Consider the following 19,680-nt stretch of genomic DNA (forward strand, 5'->3'; position numbering starts at 1 on the left):
ATATATATTTTTTTAAAAATAATTATATACATATTTATTTTTTATTTTTAATTTTTTAAAAAAACCTTTCATTGTTTAGTTCAAATATGATTTTTTTATTTTAAAAAAATATGTCTTTATTTTTGCTATAAATTAATAAATCAAATGATATTAATCAAGATTTCATGCATATTGGCTAAATAAATATAGCCGTTAATTGTTAAAAAATAAATTTTATTTTAAATTTAAAAATATTAAAATAATAATATTTTTGGAGAGCGAAAATGCACCATTACAGTATATCGGATAGCTAAAATTTTGGAGATTCTAAAACGCTGACATGATTATGGAAATGCTGATGTAGCTGTGAAAAAATACTGATGTGACAAATTGAAAAGCCTGAATTTGGAAAATCTGAGATGCCCTTTCTACCCCTATTATTAAAGCAAATACTTGTTTCCCAAGATTCAAAACATTCATCACTCATCAATTGTAGGGTTCCCATAAAAAAAGACAAACACAGTTTTAACCGTACATTCAAAATTTATCATGACGATGATGTGGCGGTTATGCATTCGATGATGCATTATAAAAACACCTCATCTCTATGGTGCCACACACCTAATAAATCCTCACAGAATGGCCGGCGCCAAAAGCACCCATCTCACATTCTCTCTCTCTATCTTGAAATTCAAGAAAGATCAAGTATCGAAAATGTTTGTTTGTTCATTGTTGGAATGAAGAAGGTTTCGGTTTCAAGCTTCGAGACCAGGTTCGGATCTGTTCTGGTTCTCATACATTTTCAAATCTCTTCAAGATTGTAGAAGAAGAAGAAGCGAAGAGAAGAATGAGTGGAGCGAGACTCTGCGCTTTGTTGGGGGAATTGGGTTACGAAGGACACGGGTCATTGGACCCAGACAGTTTCGAATGGCCATTTCAGTATGACGACACTCGACCCATCCTGGATTGGCTCTGCTCCAGCCTCCGTCCATCCAACGTCCTCTCACCGTCCGAGGTTTCTCAGTTACGTCTCATCTCTCTTTCTCTTTCTATTTCTATTTCTTTGCATGTTTGATTTAATTTCTTCTGTCCTTTCTTTGGTTGTTTTCGAAATTTTACTATAGGAAAGAATGTCATATCGCTGCCCAATTACTGGGTTTAGGGTTTGTCTACAATTCGTAAACGCCATAGTTAAATTCCCAAATTTGGTAATCTTGATTTTGATTGGATTGAACCAATTTTGGTTATAATTTATATCTTGATAGGTTTCTTGTTAATAATTTGTATAATAATTATGAATTGGATTAGGGTTTCTTGATGGCTCTTTCAGTATATTCAATGTGAAAATAAGCGTGAGGTGCACTGGGTAAGACAATATGAACCAAAGTTACTTAGAGAGATGAAATAAAAAAAAAAAAGCAATGTGAAGCCGAGATTAAGGAACAAAAAAAGTGAGAATGAGGAGTGAGGCAGGGCATTAAAAAAAAAAAATGAAAAAGAGAAACAGGTAGTTGCTACCTGTAAAGAAATCTGGTAATTGCTACAGTGCTCAATTTTAATGGCATATACCCTTGTGAATCGGTATGATGGGTAGCCTGTTCAATCGTCCGTTCACATGGTTATTGAAAATTAGACAGAATATTTTGGAGTGCAGGTTCCGGGGGATTCAGATCCTGCAAAGGAACTGGTTCCTGGTGTGGCCGGTCTGGTCCGGATTATTAAACATTGAAGTTCTCCAGGAAATATACATTCTCGCGAGAAATGTTTTCATTGGAGATTAAGCTTGTCATTATCTTTTGTAATACAATCATTCTGTCATGCAATTTTGTGCTTAAATTTAGTGTTTCCCAAAAATATTATTATTTTCCTAGTATATGTTGTAACTCATGGTGACACGGTCCTTCATCCGATTGATTGCATGCCTTGGCAATAATATTTGTGTTGATAGTTGGGCTCACGTTGATGCTAAGTCTTTCGCTCATATTATTATTTAGGCATTTTAGTAACTTCACTTGATATGAATGGACATTTCTGTTTTTAATAATTGTCCTCCATTTGTTTTTCAGGTATGAGCAATTCCTACAAGAAGGGAAACTATTGGAGGTATTGTTGTAATGCATGCACTTAAAGTGCGACTTGTGAAATATGAATGCATGTGCATAATTCTTTGCAAGGTTCCATGTATGTGGTTGCATGAAAATGTCTGTCAGCAAGTTTATGAGGGTCCAGTAAGTGTGCTTTTTCATGATAGCTGTCTCTGTTCTTTGTGTTTGTGGATGAGAAAGAGTTAAACATTGCCTCGCATTTAGCAATGCCAAGCAGCTGGTGTTTGGTAGTGAGGCCTAAGTTGGTTCTTGGTTTGTTTTTTGGTTGGAAGATGTAGGGTGTGACATGCGGTTATTACTAGAATACTAGATGATTGCTGCAATTTGTCTTCTATGGTGGATTTGGAAAGCATGGAAGAAAGAAATTAAATTTGAAGCTCTTTAACTGCTTATATTGTTACTTCTACAGGGTTGTTGTAAGTGGCAGATGGATTTTTTTTTTTTTTTTGGGGGGGGGGTAGGGGGTGGGGATGAACTTATTGGTGTTTTGTCTTGTTAATTCACTTGTATGTGACTATTTTGCTTATTTGCCTTTCTCAGTTTGATAACTATATATATATATATTTTTAATTAAAATTATGCACCATATCATGTTGATGTGCATTTGCAGCATAAACAAATAAACTCATGGCTATATTTGGTGATGTGACATGGCAGGGGGAGGACTTGGATTTTGCTTATGATAGCATATCGGCCTTTTCAAGTAGGAGAGACAATCAGGAGGCAGTTTTTGGAACTGAAGAAGGATTGAAAGAAATACGGTAACATATTTTGTTGCAAATATATAATCTTTATTTATTTTTTAGTCTTTTTAGTTGTTGTTTCTTGACTTTCTGTTGTGGCCTTCTGGTATCAACTAGTAGATGGTTATTTATAAATTTTATTGTATGACTTAAGGTTGAGAATGCAAAGATTTATCACCTTTTGAAACTTCAAGGCTTTATTTTGTAATCGATGTTATTACAATTGTCTTGCAAAATGAAGTACAGTAACTGTTCATTGAACTAACAAGCCTTAGTCCTATCTACTCAAATCACCTAGGTGGCTCTTACTCTTTTCAATGTAATCTTAGCTTTCAAAGTAGAATCTGCACTGTTAGGAAATTATTCTCCTTGAATAGTATCTACAACTCAAGTTGTTCATGTTCATTTGCTAGAATGATTAAGAATAATTACATGGCATGTACATGTTAATGAGAAGTTAAAAAAGTCATTTAAGATTGAGAAGTACTAAATGTACAGGCTATTGCTTAGTGAAATCGTAATTGTTGAAGCTGTCACACGTAAAGACATGACTTTCGAATTCTAAGAATAACCACTTTGTGCAAATAATGCAAAATATTAGGACTATATTCAAGTTTCTCCCCCTCTCAGCAACCTTGATTAACAGGATGCATTGGATAATGAACCATTTTAAAGTACTTTATGGAATTAATTTAGGTCTCACTTCTTTGTTTCATTAGCAATTCCTCCCTAGTTCATTTTATGGTTGGATGGATCATAAATGGTTGGGGCTGACCAATTTAAACTAATATGTTATTGTTAGAGCTTAGTGGTCAAATTTCTTTCTAGGCAATGTTGTGTGCAAGACCGGAGAATTTTTTTTTGATAAGTAAAGTGTTCAAGACTGGAGATGGTTTCACATTGGGCAAAAATTTTCATTTACTTATTAGCGTTGCATTATTCTACCGTGGAAAAGTACAGTAAATGGCTTCAGTAAACTGTGAAGTTTGTGCTTTTGACTCAAAACTGATAAGCTGTGATCAGGTAACACTCTCTCTCCCCAAAATGAATGATGAAAAATTAAGGAGGTGATTTCTTTCAGTTTTGTTTTTTTGTAGGAATTGTTCTCTATAAAAATTTGCACAAAGAACCTTCTTGCATCTCTGGGTGTGTGCACACGCGCATGTGTTACTTTAATTATCATTATTTATATTATGATAAATATTTCTCCTCCAGCAATATCGAGGCACTCCTAATTTTATTTCCCTCATAGCACAACAAGCCTCAGTATAAGGCTTCCCTTCCTCGTACAGGGTGATTCCGAAACTTCTATGATCTTTGACATGGTTATATGGACTTCATTGTAAAGTTGTTAAGCAAAGTGGTTGCCTTCTTGGTGCATGAAGATCTCATCTTATAAGATGGTTTGCTGGGGAAGCTAGTTGCAGGGTCACATGCTCCAGCCATTTGGTTACTTCGGGATCTATGATATAATATTATAGTCGCCCTTGGAATTTATTATGTACTGTCTCGTCTATGTTAAGAGGGCAGGCCTTGGCGCATTGGTAAGGTTGCTCCATTGTGACCTAGAGGTCATGAGTTCGAAGGCTGCATACAACAAACCCTCCCCAAACCCCGCAATTGCGGGAGCCTTGTGCACTGGGCTAGCCTTTTCTTTTTTTTGTCTCATCTAGGTTATGTTTTGGTCCACCGTTTTAGCATTCCGTTGTTAGGATCATTATAGTATAGAGCTTTTTTAACTTGACAAATATGCTGCTTCGCATATATCTCCATTGTCTTGCAAGTTGCAAATTAAAAAAAATTGTTTGCTGCCTTGTAGTATTTATGACTATGATACTTTGTTTTAGTTTCAGTTTATGGAAAACAAAAGAGAATGTTATTTATGGAGTTGCCTCTGATGGATTACTTTTCATGTTTAGGGATGCTACTGTAGCTTATAAAGCTGAAGCTTCGGCATTGCAGAGACAACTTAAGCATCTGCAGTCTCAATTTGATATGCTTACTGGCCAGGCTTCAGCTTTGATGCAAGGAAGGCGGGCACGAGTTGCAGCAACATCTGCTGTCAATACTCAACTTACTAATGTAGATGATAGTTTATCGGCAAGAAATTTAGAGGTAAACCAGTATAAATTGAAGGTTTTATACCATTAGCGGCAACAGTTTCACACGCACTATATTTTTTATGCATATATATCAATTCTGGGTGGAGTTGTGTTGTCAGTTTTTTTAAGGTTGGAAAACAAACTGTTACGTGAATGGGGTCATTGTTTGTTAAGTTGTAACTATAGTTGTAATCTCATGTAGTGTGCTGCGGAAATATAACATGGCATCACATTAAAAACTATTACAAATATTATCATACAATCATACAGTTAAGAGATGTAACACAGGTTTGTAAGCCATCGGATTAATGTAAAGCAAAGATAAACAAAGAACATGACGGATTTAACGCACATTATACCATTTCAACCATTCAGAAGTTAAGAGGTTCACCCTTGAGGGTATCTATTAGTACATTTGAATGTTGTAAAAATATTAAGAACTATTTGTTTCATGGATATTTAAAAAGGATTTATTTATTTATTTATTTTGATTTGGGAAAAAAGAAGGAATTTTCCTAAACTTATGTATAACATGTCTAGGAACAGCTACAAGAACTGTTTACTAGCTTAAGCCATAGTCTAACATGTGTGGTGAGAAAGGAATATATATATATATGTGGCTATCGTAGTTTATGCCTATAAGTTGCTGCTTATGATACGTGGCATGTTTTTCTGGACCTTACAATATATCTTAGAAATCCCATCATTCTGTTCTGCAATTTTTATGCCTATTAAGCCAGAGTCGTATGAGTTATTGGTTGCTGCTGAAAGCTATCCAGTGCTTTTAATAAACTGTAGTTGGTTTATTTGACTTCTCTGCATTCATTTGTTTTGAAAAGAACACTTTAAAATCTATTTGTTCGGTGCTTGTAAGCTTGAGAAGTTCTCAATTTGTTTCAATGAAACTTAGATGAATGCAGTTCTTGGAAGGATTGCTTCTACTGCTCAAGAGTTGGCCCATTATCATTCAGGGGATGGTACGTATTCCTTTTTCACCAGATGACAGTATCATTCATGTACCTCTTTTGTTTTCTTTCTATGCAAATTTGTTAAGTTTTTTTGGTCTGTAAAATTTAGATTTTCATTTATTTCCTTTTCTTTTTTAAAATCCATTATTGAGATGCAAATCCAAGACCCCCCAATTCTTCTCAATGGAACTGGTTTGGGTTGACAGTTTTGTAAATAGGATGAAAGTGATTTACCCAAATTTAATTAATCATAGATTTTGTGGTTTAAGTTGGATCCTTGACCTTGTCTATCCGGAAACCAAGGCTATATTATATTTGACAAATACTATTATCTTTTTCTTTTTCTTTATTTTGTAATCTGGTTGGCTAGATGAGTTGGTTGTGGGTCGGCCACATTACTTTGGATCTGGTGAGATCTGTAACCTTATTGTGGCAGTTTTGGACATGAGCCAGCCCTGCTGCCCCTGCAAGATTTAAAACCTTATTGTATATTTGTTTGACCTTGTTAAGTGGTCGACATTTGTACAGGTAAGAGGTCTTGTAGGAGGTTGTCGTACCACTTTGAGCTTTAGGGGGAAAAATGGATAAGGAAAAAACATTGTGGAATACATTTTGCCTAGCTGCTATGTACTATTATCCTTATATCTGTTTAACGAGTTCTTGGCATTATTTTTAAATGCAGAAGAAGGCATTTACTTAGCATATGCTGATTTTCATCCCTATTTGCTTGAGGATGCATCTTGTATAAAGGAGCTGAATCAATGGTTTGCTAAGCAACTGGACACGGTATATGGACACTTAAATTCTAAAGCTACATCATTTATATACTTGGCTAGTTAACTGCTAATTTTATCATATTCTGATGGTGATAAGAAATGATTTAAAAAAATTAAATCTAGTAGAAGATATGGAATATAATAGAAAAGAGTGGAGAAAGAGAATCCTTGTGGCCAACCCCGTTTGTACGGGATAAAGGCAAGGATGATGATGGTGGTGGTGGTGTATGCCTTACTAATTTATTAGCAACAACAGTAGAAGCTTAATCCTGAACTCCTTATAGAATGTTGAAAATAATGTTTTTAAATCATTGATAGGCATATAACTTTTTGGATGCAGCAGATGCATTATTATGGCTTCTTAGTGGTTGAACTAAATGTAGTGCAAAAATTGTATAGGCTTATCTCTTTGCAAAGTATTTGGATTGTTGACAGCTGGTTAGGATCAGTCCGTCCTTGGTGGTGTTACAGATTTACAGTAAAAAAGAATAAGGAATATGCGTAGGAACACAAGAGGTAGTGCTAGTCCAATCAACTTTCTTTTCAGTTTGGTCATCTAGTAATGCATCTCCATTAGTTCCAATCCCTTATTACATTTTGCCACTGATTTATCGTATAATAAAGGACTTATCTTTACAATAAACATAGACTATCTAGATTCAACTACATGAAAGTTTGGAAAGAGAATGCTAAAGATGGATAAGATGGTTCAACAACTTCTCCTCTTGGAAATTTTGATGCTGCTTCACTTAATCAATCTAGTTGAAAATTTATAAATTTACGAAATATCTTTTTTCTGTTATTGATTTCATCGACAAAGCTGAGAAAATATCCTTAAAAATTGTTACCCATGTATTTTCACGCACTTTGTTTTTTATTCTTTATAAACTCATACTATTATTGTTTTGGCATATTATGATGATTCACACATGAGTTGCAGGCTTATAGTGTATTACTTCTCGTTTCGTTATCATTTATTCACTTATTGTGTATAGAAATATGTATCTATGTATGTATATCATTTATAAGCTATTAAGGGAAACAGTATGTATGTATATCATATGTATGCGTGTACAATGCTTACATATATGACATCAATGTGTAATCTTTGCAGTGGCTTATGAAATAAATGTTTGTGGTTTATCTTGACGAACTATTTTGAACCCGATTAACTAACTGTACACGGTCAAATTTATCTGGGTAGCTATGTTCTTTTGTTGTGGAATATATTAAATGCCTAGAGTACATGTTAGATTCTTCTCTTTCTCATGGATTTTGTGTTTTGTTATTTTTGGTGGTTTAATTTGTAACTTCAGGTTCCATATCGGTTAGTCGCTGAGGAGGGAAAAGCTAAATGTTCATGGGTGAGTCTTGATGACATTTCAAATATTCTAGTAAGAGGTACACTTCATACTTGTTTTACTACTTAAATTATGTCTTTCTTTTTAATTAATTTTTATGCATGTTATGATTCCTTTTTTATTGTATTGTTACCTGATTTTTCTTGTTTCAATGACCATCTGTTGCTTGCCTAGTGTTACAAATTATTTATTTGTTGGGGGGAGGGATATTGCATGCAATAATTACCATATGCTGCTTTCATATAATATTTTCTTTTCTTGATATTGGAATTATTCATTGGGGTTGAACTAGTGGGAAGCATTATGATGAAATTTGTGGTATCCTTATACATGATTAATTTATTGTGTTTGATGTTGAGCGATGTTTTGGCTTTAGGACCTTAGGTATAAAAAAGGCTTCAGTTATCCTCACCATGTAGTTGGAGCATCATGGCTTTGATTTCTGTTAATGTCTTACGGAGAATGAGGATGCATTTTTAGGTTGATGCTTCATTGCATTATCATGGGAGGTCCTTAGGACCTCATTTTCCTTTTTGCTTATTTACAAAGAAGATATGTGCTTTATTTAGGACTTCAAAAGGAACAATAGGTTGTTTTCCATTCATATTTTTCATTTGAAATTATTAGTTTTATTTATTTATTTTATTATTATTAGTGTTATTATTTTTTATGATGGTCAATTGAAGTCAATATAAGAGAGCAATAGTGAACCATGTAATTGGAAAGCTTTCACGTAGCGCCCCATAGGTATTTTTTTTATTTTCTGTTATGCTTTTTTTAAACTTGCAAATGCAAGCTTTTACAAACTCGTATTTCACTTTTGAATTACCTCATTGGATGATGTTTATTTATGATGTTATGTATTGACGTATTTACAGTACAAGCACTAAGAATAGGATTTAATAAATTATGCAGCGTATGCTTGTCTAAAATACATAACACCACCGATCAGTGTATTGGTTCAAAAATCTACTGAACAACTTGCCAAACCAGCAATATAGAAAGCTATGGGACAAGCTTTCCTCCATAACGCTACTATATATATGTAAATAAATAGATGGGTATTGATACATAACTTATAAGTCAGAATTTAGTCTGTATGCCTAAGATGAAATGCATTTCTAAACATAACTTATAAGTCAGAATTTACTCTGTATGCCTAAGATGAAATGCATTTCTAACTTTTTGTTTTCCTTTTCACTTTTAATGCTATTGTTGTTTCGAAGACTAAAATATTGGAAAACCTTAGCAGAAAATTGGAATTCTGATATGGGTTTGTAAGCCAGTAATAGTTATAGGCATCAAATATTTTACTTATTAAAGAAGAATTTTGAATTTTTTATTTTTTAAATACTTGTTACTCCGATGAAGCAGATTCAGAGAAACCATATTACATTCTTTGAATTTGAATGGTAGGCACATTCACAAACGTGCCAACATCCTAAGTGTGGATTTGCATTGTGTTAAGTTACTAACCTTCTATATACTAAAGAGTAGCAATATTTTGACATATGTATTTTTTATGATTCAGCAGATATGGAAAAATCCCATCATCAACGGGTATCTGAATTGCAACGGCTTCGCTCTATGTATGTACTTTTTGTATCCCTTTTAAGGTTTTTGCTTCTTTTACAAAGCATTACTCTACCTACCCCATGATGGTTTGGTTTCTGGTCATGGGATTTTCAAGGAGGTTATAATGCTGTCAAAGATAGGTTGTACAAGTTTAGTCAGGACAAGAAAAAGGTGGTGCTGCATGGCCTGATTATTTTTCTGTCACTCTAATACTAGCCTTTTTTCCTCTTAATGTATACATTCCTTTGTTGTTTTACCCTCCTCTCTCTCCCATTTAAGGTCTTACACGGACATGATATCAGGTCAATTTGAATTCCCTCCTACCCGCAACCCAAATTGATTGTTGAGAAGGTTAGATTTCCTGTGGCTTATGGACTGTTTAATACTGTGACAGATTTGGAACGAGTGAAAGACAGTGGGTGGAAGCCCAAGTTGAGAATTCTAAGCAGCAAGCAATTCTCATGGCACTTAAATCTCAAGTAACTTCAGATGAAGCCCATATTCATCTTGATCTTCATTCGCTACGGTAGTTCTTTATTCTATATCTGATTCTGGACTGTTAACTATAATTGATAATTGTGCTTGTTCCCATTATGTTTGCAAGATTTATTCTTTGAGGATCAATAAATTTTTAAAAACGTTTGCTGATTATAAATAAAGGAATTTCTCTTTCCACACCATATGTCATTTCACATCTTTTTCTTACTTTGTAAATCAGAGTCAATTCCTTTTTTCTAGTACACATCCCTTAATTATTACAATTGCAGTGGTGAAGGTGTCTTTTTCAAAACATAAGTGAGAGAGTTGCATGTAATATAAATCATATTTAGGCAACTAATTATGAATCTTATTTGTTGTTAGTTAAAAGAAAAGGAAAATGTAAAAGGAAAAACCATAAGAAACCATAGTCTCCAAGTGGATGGTAGGAACTTGTGATCCCAGGGGAGTACGGAATTAGCATATTTTCAAGCAAAATATGTAATATATATCATGATGTCATTATGCTCTTTTATTTGGAAGATTTTTATATTTGTTGGCTGATAGTTAATATTTTCTGGTTATTGAGCAGGAGAAAGCATGCTGAATTGGTGGGGGAACTTTCAAATCTTCATCACAAAGAAGAGAAATTGTTATCTGAGGTTTGTACCGGCAACCATTGCCAACTTACGCAATAATATGTGAAGTTTGTTTGATATGCTAAAGTGACTACTTTTAGCTGTCTTCTCTATGATGTTGATTAATATAAACAAAAATATTCTGCTCTCAAAATGCTCTATGATAATACCATACATGTTAATGCTTGTTTCTCTGTGTTATCATTGGAATTGGCTTCTATCAGTATCAACTCTCTCTCTTCAATTTGAAGCGTAAACTAAACAAGGTCAAGGTTTAGAAAGATTGAAAACTATATTGGGAATAAAATCACCACATTAAGATGCTTTGTATTAACATATGAATGGAATCTTGATAGTGACCTTGCCTGTGATACTGTAGCATATGTAAAAATCGGAAGGGATTATAACCTTGCCGGAGTTTCAAGCTGTCTTGAATCACTCCTAGTTGTCCATGGTTGCAATAGAATTAGACTGTTTATGCAGTTATAATGTTACTAGTTTTTTTTCCCCTAGTTGGTACTACTCCTTCCCTTTCTTTAAATGAATTGTCTGCACCCAAGAGGAGTCGAACCTTAGACCCAATGCTCCCTGAGGCACGAGAGCCAAGTGACTTACCCACTTGAGTCAACTCCTTTTTCTAATCTTGCTATTTGGTCATTCATCTATACCTTCTGATTCCATTTTCAAAATTAACGATATGTAATAATTATGATCTTTGATTATGTTTTTGTTGCAATATCGCATGACATATCTTGAATATCATGTAAATGTAATAATTATTTAGATACCGTAGCTGCTGCTGAAAATTCAGATTGACATACCCATTATGACTGTCATCACTTAATACATATTGGGTTATTTTATAGATTGATGAAAAAAGTCAAGTAATCACTTGATTTTTTTACTGTAACTGTAGTAATTCAAATATCAGATGAAGATACGTCAAGGTGCTTACTAAAGTTGGTAATTGGTTGATAACTCTACCTCAATCATTTTTATTATTATTATTATTTTCTGAGTATTGAAATGATTAGGAGCTACTTTTAGGAGGTTTTATCACTAATTTTGTATAAGCACATAAATAAAAACACTCTTAAGCGCCCTGTGCGGGTTTGGTTTTGGGGGGGGGGGGGGGGGGGGGGGGGGGGGGTGGGGTGTGAATTTACACTCTTAAGCATTTCCAGCATTATTTTGTTCTTGTCATGATGAAAAACTACCTGGTAGATGCGGTTGGAACACTTTCGGATTGTTGTGCTGCGACAATACAAAGAATGCAGATAAATATGTCTCTAGATTCCTGCCAATTAATTGTCGTTCTTCATTAATGTGCTTTTTTCTATTTTACACATTTTTTTGTTAGCTATGCATTGCTCAAATAATTTTAACATGAACTGGATGAGTTAACTTCTTCTCTGTAGTTGTAAAATTTCTATTACCATTATCATTTATTTGGATTTTGCATGAGGGTGACTTTTATGTGTGTACTAATTACGGAATCCTGTTCTTTTCAGACAATTCCAGTCCTTTGTTGGGAGCTGGCTCAACTTCAAGACACATACATTTTGCAAGGTATTGGTGGTTATGATTTTTACTTGTAAGGCTAGAAGGAGAATTACAGGACTAATTCCATCTTCAACTCCGTTTTTGTTTAAATAATATTTAACTTTGTTTGTTTGTTTTTTTGTTTTTGTTTTTTTTTTTTTCTCTCTCCCTTCTTGCATTAAATTATTTAATTTTTAATTTTGAACTTGTAGGTGACTATGATTTAAAGGTCATGCGCCAAGATTACTATATTAATCGGCAAAAAGCAGTATGTTCAGCTACGCTATGATGTGATATTTGGCACTGTTTATATCTTTTGTTGAGAGATGTTGATATAACCAAAAGCACATACATGTTTTTAGGTGTCTAAATTTTATTCTTTTCTGGCTTGACAATTTTAACCATTAGTTATTACTTGTTAGTGTACCAAATTACCCCTCCCACTACCTGACATTAGTGGAACCTACATTAGTTGGCCTTTTTAGTCATTAGTTTAATAAACCTGTTCAAGGCTAGTTTAGAAATTAGATCTTAGGCCTGTGAAATATTCTCATGTTTTGATTTACCATTAGCCATCTGTTGGATCAAGCAGTTAAACAAACCAGTCATGCTATAATCTATACTTGAGACATGGTGGTTCTCTGGCAGTAATGTCCTTATTCATTAGTGTCACTTCTTTCATATAATTGTTGCGACTTGATAATTACTTGTTCAGAAATTATATATATTCATAATCAAACTAATGTGGCTGGTTTGGCATCACCAAGGCTGCATTGTGGTCCTATTACGGTATTACCTAGCAGTAGCACCTTGCCACCTTCTGGTGCATTGATCTTAGTGTGGTGTTATGTGCTAATCAACATGGAATATTTAATTTACTTATACTACGGTGTTCACGTTCTTCTTATTTTAATGACAATTTTTTGGCAGTTCATAAATCATCTGATTAATCAGCTTGCAAGACATCAGTTTCTAAGAATAGCTTGTCAGCTTGAAAAAAAGACCATGCTTGGCGCATATTCACTGCTTAAAGTTATCGAATCAGAGCTTCAAAGTTACTTGTCAGCAACCAAAGGCCGAGTGGTATGTATGGCTAAAATAATGTTTTCATGTAATAGTTATTCGTATCAATGGCTTTAAAAAGAAACGTGAATGTTTATTTTAATGTCTTAAATAATTTTCATAACGACTGTTATACTTACTTTCTGTTGTTTATAAATGTTATAATTGTTATAGAGTCATTGTTTAGCGTTAAATCAAGCTGCGAGTGATGTACATGAACAAGGAGCGGTGGACGATCGGGATACTTTTCTCCATGGTGTTAGAGACCTCTTAAGTATTTATTCAAGTAATGACTCTATGTGTTCTTTAAATAATCAAATGTATACTACACACACAAATATTATATATGATTCAAAATTGTGCCCTAAAAATATACAGATAATATGCACATATTTTCGAAGTTATATCTTACTGCCACTGCTTTGTTAGATGCTCAAGCTGGTTCATCAACATATGTATCGGCGCCGGGTATTGTTCAGCAGATATCTACCCTTCATTCAGATTTGATGACCCTGCAGTCTGACCTAGAAAATGCCCTTCCAGAGGACAGAAACAGATGCATTAATGAGCTGTTAGTCATTCTTCCTTCGCTGAAGCAAATTATTTATTTTGCCCTAATACCATTCTTGCATTTGTCTTACATAGTGGCATCTTATATGTGTTTTGTACCTTTATGATGCGATATCAATGTGAATTTACCTTCTGCATATGTCCACATCTATTTATTGTATATTTCAACGTACCACATGTTGTGGGTTGATGATCTAGTTATCATTCAGTCCAACAAAACTGTGTATCCATAGTTCTGATAAACTTATGTTATGAGTGAGGAAACATGAGTGTCATGCATTCATAGTCTCCTTTCTGGTGGTTCCATCGTGCTGGTTAATACTTCAGCTATCCTTTAGCCCACAAAAAACGAGCTGTGTATAAATGGTCTTTATAAATTTTTAAGAAGATAGCAGAAATCTAAGAATCAAGCATTGACTATTCAAGAATGACTAGCATAAGCCTTAAAATTCTTGACAGCAGGAGATGTGAATAAATTTTTTTTAAGTAGATTGCCCTTTTTTTTTGTTTGGGGGGGGGGGGGGGGTGGGGGCGCGGGGGGTGTGGAGGGGGGCAATGACTTCCATTATTTATATCACATATTGTCGAGATTTATTTTATTTATAACTTATGTTATTTATTTCTTATATTATTGAGATGCATTGTTTCACTAAATCTGTGAAACCTAAGAAGCTATGACTATTTCGACCATTTCCCTTACCTCTACTTCAATAATTCTTTGAACAATGGTGTCCGTGGTTGCTTTTATGTTATTTATTTATTATATTATTGAGATGCATTGTTTCACTAAATCTCTGAAACCTAAGAAGCTATGACTATTTAGACCATTTCCCTTACCTCTACTTCAATAATTCTTTGAACAATGGTGTCCGTGGTTGCTTTTATAGAAGGTAACTGTTAAATAGTCTCAGATTTGAAGTTGTTACTTATTGGAGTTTCAGAAATCATGTGGCTGGAATTTCTGTACAGCAACTAAGTGAAGGTTTAAAAGGCCAGGATGAAAGCTTGAAGCTACGTAACCTAAACTTGATACGTGTATCGGGTGCGGTTATGTGTTTTGAGTGTCGGATGTATAAAATTCCAAAGGAGAAGACGACCAAAGGCATTGCTAAATATTCATTTTATTTAATATTTTTCTTCTATTTTCTAGAGTAAAATGGCGTTTTAATGTAACATATCCTATACCTTGTCCAAGTGTCATGTGTCCAACATGGGTTCTTGAAGAGGCAATGTTACATAGGCTTGAAGGGTTCAAAAGGAGTTGGGTTTTCTGGAAGTGGGTATCTAGGTTGTAAAACGTAACGAAAATTAGAGATTAATCAAGCAAGATAACAACAATAAACTCTGTGTTGTAGAAATTGCTTCCAAGTGATTTAGTATTGAGCTGAAAAGTGCATATGTATAGGCTGGGCATTGTTTTCTGATTTTACTTGGCCCTGGACTTGAAAATTATGAACTTCATTCTTTTGAATCTAAGACAACCTAAAGTTCCTTCCAGTCACACATTAAGGTTCAGTAATACAACTGCACCAAACAACTGGCTAAGAGAACTCTTGGGAGACTGTCATAGCCCAAACCTAAAAAAAAATGGAATTCCCCTAATAACTTGGACTTAGTAAAATATAAAATAACATAAATAAAACTAACAGCAGCTGATATCTCATATTTATATCTCACTTAGTTGCTGTACAGAAATTACAGCCACATGATTTATATCTCATAAATAAAACTAACAGCAGCTGATAAATAACTTACATTATTTATACCTCATATTGTCGAGATTTATTTTATTTAGAACTTATGTTATTTATTTCTTATATTATTGAGATGCATTGTTTCACTAAATCTCTGAAACCTAAGAAGCTATGACTATTACGACCATTTCCCTTACCTCTACTTCAATAATTCTTTGAACAATGGTGTCCGTGGTTTCTTTGGGAGACTGTCATATAGCCCAAACCTAAAAAAAAGTGGAATTCCCCGAATAACTTGGACTTAGTTAAAGTATACTAACAGCAGCCGAGTGACCTAAATGAACATGTATCACGACTTGACTCACCAATAGAGACATTGTTTCAAGCAAAAAGGCTTCTTGATTTTCAAGGGCCAACAAACAACCTGTATTTGGGCTTCCAGAGCCTATCATATATGTGAAGTCAGCTAATTGATTTCATTGGCTAAACATAGTGAGCTTATAATTTAAACATACCCTTAATTTATGTGACTTAGATGTTCTATTGCCAATGCATGCCAAAATTGTCTCAACTATTGAGTTGTAGATTCATAATAACTGATTAGGGTTTGGAAACAGATCAATAATCTATCTTGAATTGGATCAGCTATACATCAAATGCACAATCTTTTAAGAGTAAATCACTTGTACAATAAATGTGGCAATATGATTTCAAATTCTAATGCCATGGTCCTCATATGATATGGACATCTAATTGGGAAAGAAATAGAGACAGATCAGCAAATCTTGTGTTTATCATTATTTTGTGGGTTGTTTTCTGAATAAATTTTGTTACTGATTATTATTATTTTTAAAATTTTAAAGAATTATTTTCTGAATAAATTCTGTTACTAATGCTTTTTTTTTTTTTATTATTATTTTTAAAGATTTAGTTCTCTACAAAATGCTTGCTGCGGTAATTACCCTTTTTTTTTTTATAGTCATTAAAAGTATTCAGGCTGTCCAGAACTCACAAACTTATAGCTAGCGTCTCATTTTTCTCTGTTTGATTGTGTTAGGTGCACTCTAATTCAAAGTTTGCAGCAACTACTATTTGCGTCATCAACAACTGCACAACCAATACTGACACCTCGGGTATACTGTCACCATTATGCCATTGCATTGTAGTTGTTTGGTTACACACTGTGAATGTGCTTTTCCCATATTCATATTGCCCTTTTTTTTTTTTTATTATTATTATTTCATCTTGTTAATATGACGATGTCATTACTCAGAGTCAATTTGGAACTGTAGCAGCAGAAATTATGTGAAACCCTTGAAAAACACTTCCTATTAAAATCTTTATAAGTGTGCATATGAAACAATTCAACTAACCTGTTGCGGTATGAATTGGTTAAATATATTTCTTCATTTCCTGAAAATGCTTACCTACCATCTTATCCTATTTGAGCGACCTTTTAGTTGACCAGTCAACTTTGGAAATGGGAAATTGTACAATCATAAAAATCTTTTCACATTTAAATAGATGCAGTGTGAGAGAAATGAGTCCCGAAATCAAAGTTATTTCAAACTCAATTCAACTCAACTCAACATAGCAATAATGTGATGGACCTTTTGCTTGAAATTTCATATTTTAAGGAGCAGCATAATCATCTGATATTTGTTCGTTTTTCTCTACTAGCAAAATATTGCTGTAAAACAACCACCAAAGCCCCAACTTAAGTGGTACGTTCTCCACCTCTCTAGAGAGGAGGTTGAGGCCTCAAGTTCCAGTAGGGGCATGTGTGCGTGAGTATATTTATTTACCTATTGAAAACAAAAAAATTGCTATAAAACAATTGAATTGTATTTATCATGAGCATGCACGCGCACGCACATTTCTAGTGATAGTTTTGATCACGAAATGTTCCATTCTTTGATCAGCCATTAATGAAAGAGCTTGACGAAATGGAAAAGATCAACGCGAAGCTCTCAGCTGCGGTTGAAGAAGTCACGCTTGAGCATTGTAAGAAGAATGAGGTAATGTCAGTTATATTTTTGTATTTTATCATTTGGATGAATTTATTATTAAACTTGGAATATGACTTGTGCAGTGCACATTTGAAAAAAAAAAAAAAAAAAAAAATTTGTGATGCATTTGGAATAGTTTACCATGGTGAAATCACTTGTAATACTATGTTTGTGCGTTTTTGGGTTACTTTAATTTTCAAGATATAGGTCCATTACCGATGTAGATTGTTAGATTGAATAAGTGGATGCAGTTTTGAATAAACAACCCCAGTGATCCTTAAGATCAGAATGTGGTAACATCTAAGTGGAGCGTACATGAATTTTCTCTTGAAGGATAAAAATGGTGGTTTGGGTTGGGAAGTTGATATATTTTGATGCCTTTCAGTTGTTGCTAAACCTTTTTTTTTTTTTTTTTGGTATACGCTGTATCTGCATAATCTTAATCATCCTCATCCCTTTGGATCACAGATTGTAAAACATCACTCTCAAGAGTTGGGGCTTCAGAGGCGGGTTTTTGTTGATTTTTTCTGCAATCCTGAGCTTTTGAGGAGTAAAGTTAGAGAGTTGACTGCTAGAGTGAGGGCTTTGCAAGCTTCATGATTTAGTTATATACAATCAATATGTGTAATTGTATTTCTCCCGTTTAATGAAGCGGTGTGAGAGAGATTATGTTCAATACTGCAAAGTGTTAATTGATGCATTGCCGGTGTTCAGGTGGCACTCTGTACATGCTATAGTTGTATAAAGCTTCAAAGTTTGGTCAGATATCATTTTCAACATACACAAGTGGTCAGGTGGCACACTCTACTCTACATGCTATAGTTGTATAAAGAGCTCCAAAGTCTTAAAATGCCAGAGAAACAATTGCAAAGATGTGTGGGCTATAAATTATGAGCAGCAAAGTTGTAATTATCGTCATATCAAATATTCGAAGGCACCAACTCTGTTGCCATGAACAGCATTTCTCATTAAATCTCTTGAATTATTCTGCAAATAACCACTTTGAACTTCAAAAAACCCTCCTAAACTATAATTTTTTTCGCAAATAACCCTTTTCTTTGCTATTTATCCTACTATGATTTTAAAGTAAAAAAATTATCCAAATTTAGGTTATGAGCCCTTTTTGTACTTGCATATATATATATATATATATATATATATTGGATCTACTATTTTTAAATAACTAAATTTTGATTTATTTTATTTTATATTTCGGAAGGTTATGTTAATGATTTAGTTCTTAAAAGAAAGCACATTGGTCAAAATATAACTTGTTTGTTCATCCATGTATGAAGAATATTCCTTGCAAGAACTGAAAACTTGTATACCATATTAAAAGAAAGCAGACGGGAGATTCGAGACCGTTGTGTCAACTTCATCAGGAGGAAGTAGATCTTTAACAAATCAAAGTAGATAGGTTTACTGTAGAACGTAAACAGTTGATTTGGATGGTTCACGCCTAGAATTGATACAACTACCATATAAATATGCATACGCAACATGTGTAGGTATCATTATTATGATATTTTCTGACAAGAAACTCACGCTTAAATCACTCCAGTTCTACACGTTTGTATTAGTCTGATAATATTGTACTCATTATTTTGGGAAAAGAATGTAGAATTCGTTATAAATTACTATTATAATTGAGCTGCTATTTATTTCAATTGTTTGTCTCGGCATTATTAGCATCACACTTTTTTTTTTTTTCGTCTCCTTTCACAAATTTTCAAGTCTCGTTTTGACATTTCGTGGGCACTACTACCTCTTTTTGCTCCCTATATGACTAATCTTCCATAGAAAAGAAAAAGAAAAAGGAAAAGGAATAAAAAGAAGCTTTTTGCACCCAAACAAAAAACGGAGCGTGGTCCATTGAGCAACCAAGTTAGGGGTGCTGCACACTACAACTACAATTTAATAGTTGCACTTTTTAAGTTGAGACCCCCATAATAGGTGCACCTTTGTTGCATGTTCATTTTCTTTTATGGTGCTAGCCTTTTTAAATTTGGCCATATAACTGATATATATACCTTTTAGTTGCTTCTACATTAATTCAATAAAATGCAAGGATTATTCGCT

The 19,680-nt window shown here is 33.9% G+C and overlaps 1 protein-coding gene across 2 annotated transcripts; it reads left to right on the forward strand.

Moving 5' to 3' along the window:
- The first annotated feature begins 599 nt into the window (after window positions 1-599).
- Window positions 600-18,364, forward strand: LOC132269192 (AUGMIN subunit 3). 2 transcript variants are annotated; one of them, XM_059770284.1, is made up of 18 exons: window positions 600-1,002; window positions 2,046-2,082; window positions 2,742-2,845; window positions 4,747-4,942; window positions 5,840-5,906; window positions 6,580-6,683; window positions 7,990-8,074; window positions 9,566-9,623; window positions 10,004-10,135; window positions 10,679-10,748; window positions 12,236-12,293; window positions 12,479-12,534; window positions 13,197-13,349; window positions 13,503-13,614; window positions 13,758-13,899; window positions 16,650-16,725; window positions 17,515-17,610; window positions 18,070-18,364. In XM_059770284.1, the coding sequence occupies exons 1-18, from the start codon at window positions 827-829 to the stop codon at window positions 18,199-18,201; spliced, it is 1,854 nt and encodes a 617-aa protein (XP_059626267.1). In that variant the 5' UTR covers window positions 600-826; the 3' UTR covers window positions 18,202-18,364. The 2 variants fall into 2 exon arrangements, with proteins under 2 accessions (XP_059626267.1, XP_059626268.1); XM_059770285.1 differs by having other exon boundaries at window positions 9,569-9,623.
- The last annotated feature ends 1,316 nt before the right edge of the window (window positions 18,365-19,680 follow it).

This window comes from Cornus florida, unplaced genomic scaffold (genome assembly GCF_030987335.1).
Source record: "Cornus florida cultivar Cherokee Brave unplaced genomic scaffold, ASM3098733v1 CherokeeBrave_3.0.0_Hap2_Chr08, whole genome shotgun sequence".
In the NCBI taxonomy this organism is placed as follows: domain Eukaryota; kingdom Viridiplantae; phylum Streptophyta; class Magnoliopsida; order Cornales; family Cornaceae; genus Cornus; species Cornus florida.

Bases quoted from the DNA above. Each gene is read 5' to 3' on its own strand.
- LOC132269192 (XM_059770284.1), top strand. From the start codon at position 827: ATGAGTGGAGCGAGACTCTGCGCTTTGTTGGGGGAATTGGGTTACGAA. The intron at 8,075-9,565 runs GTACACTTCATA...TTTATGATTCAG, and splicing joins TTCAAATATTCTAGTAAGAG to CAGATATGGAAAAATCCCAT. The intron at 9,624-10,003 runs GTATGTACTTTT...ATACTGTGACAG, and splicing joins TTGCAACGGCTTCGCTCTAT to ATTTGGAACGAGTGAAAGAC.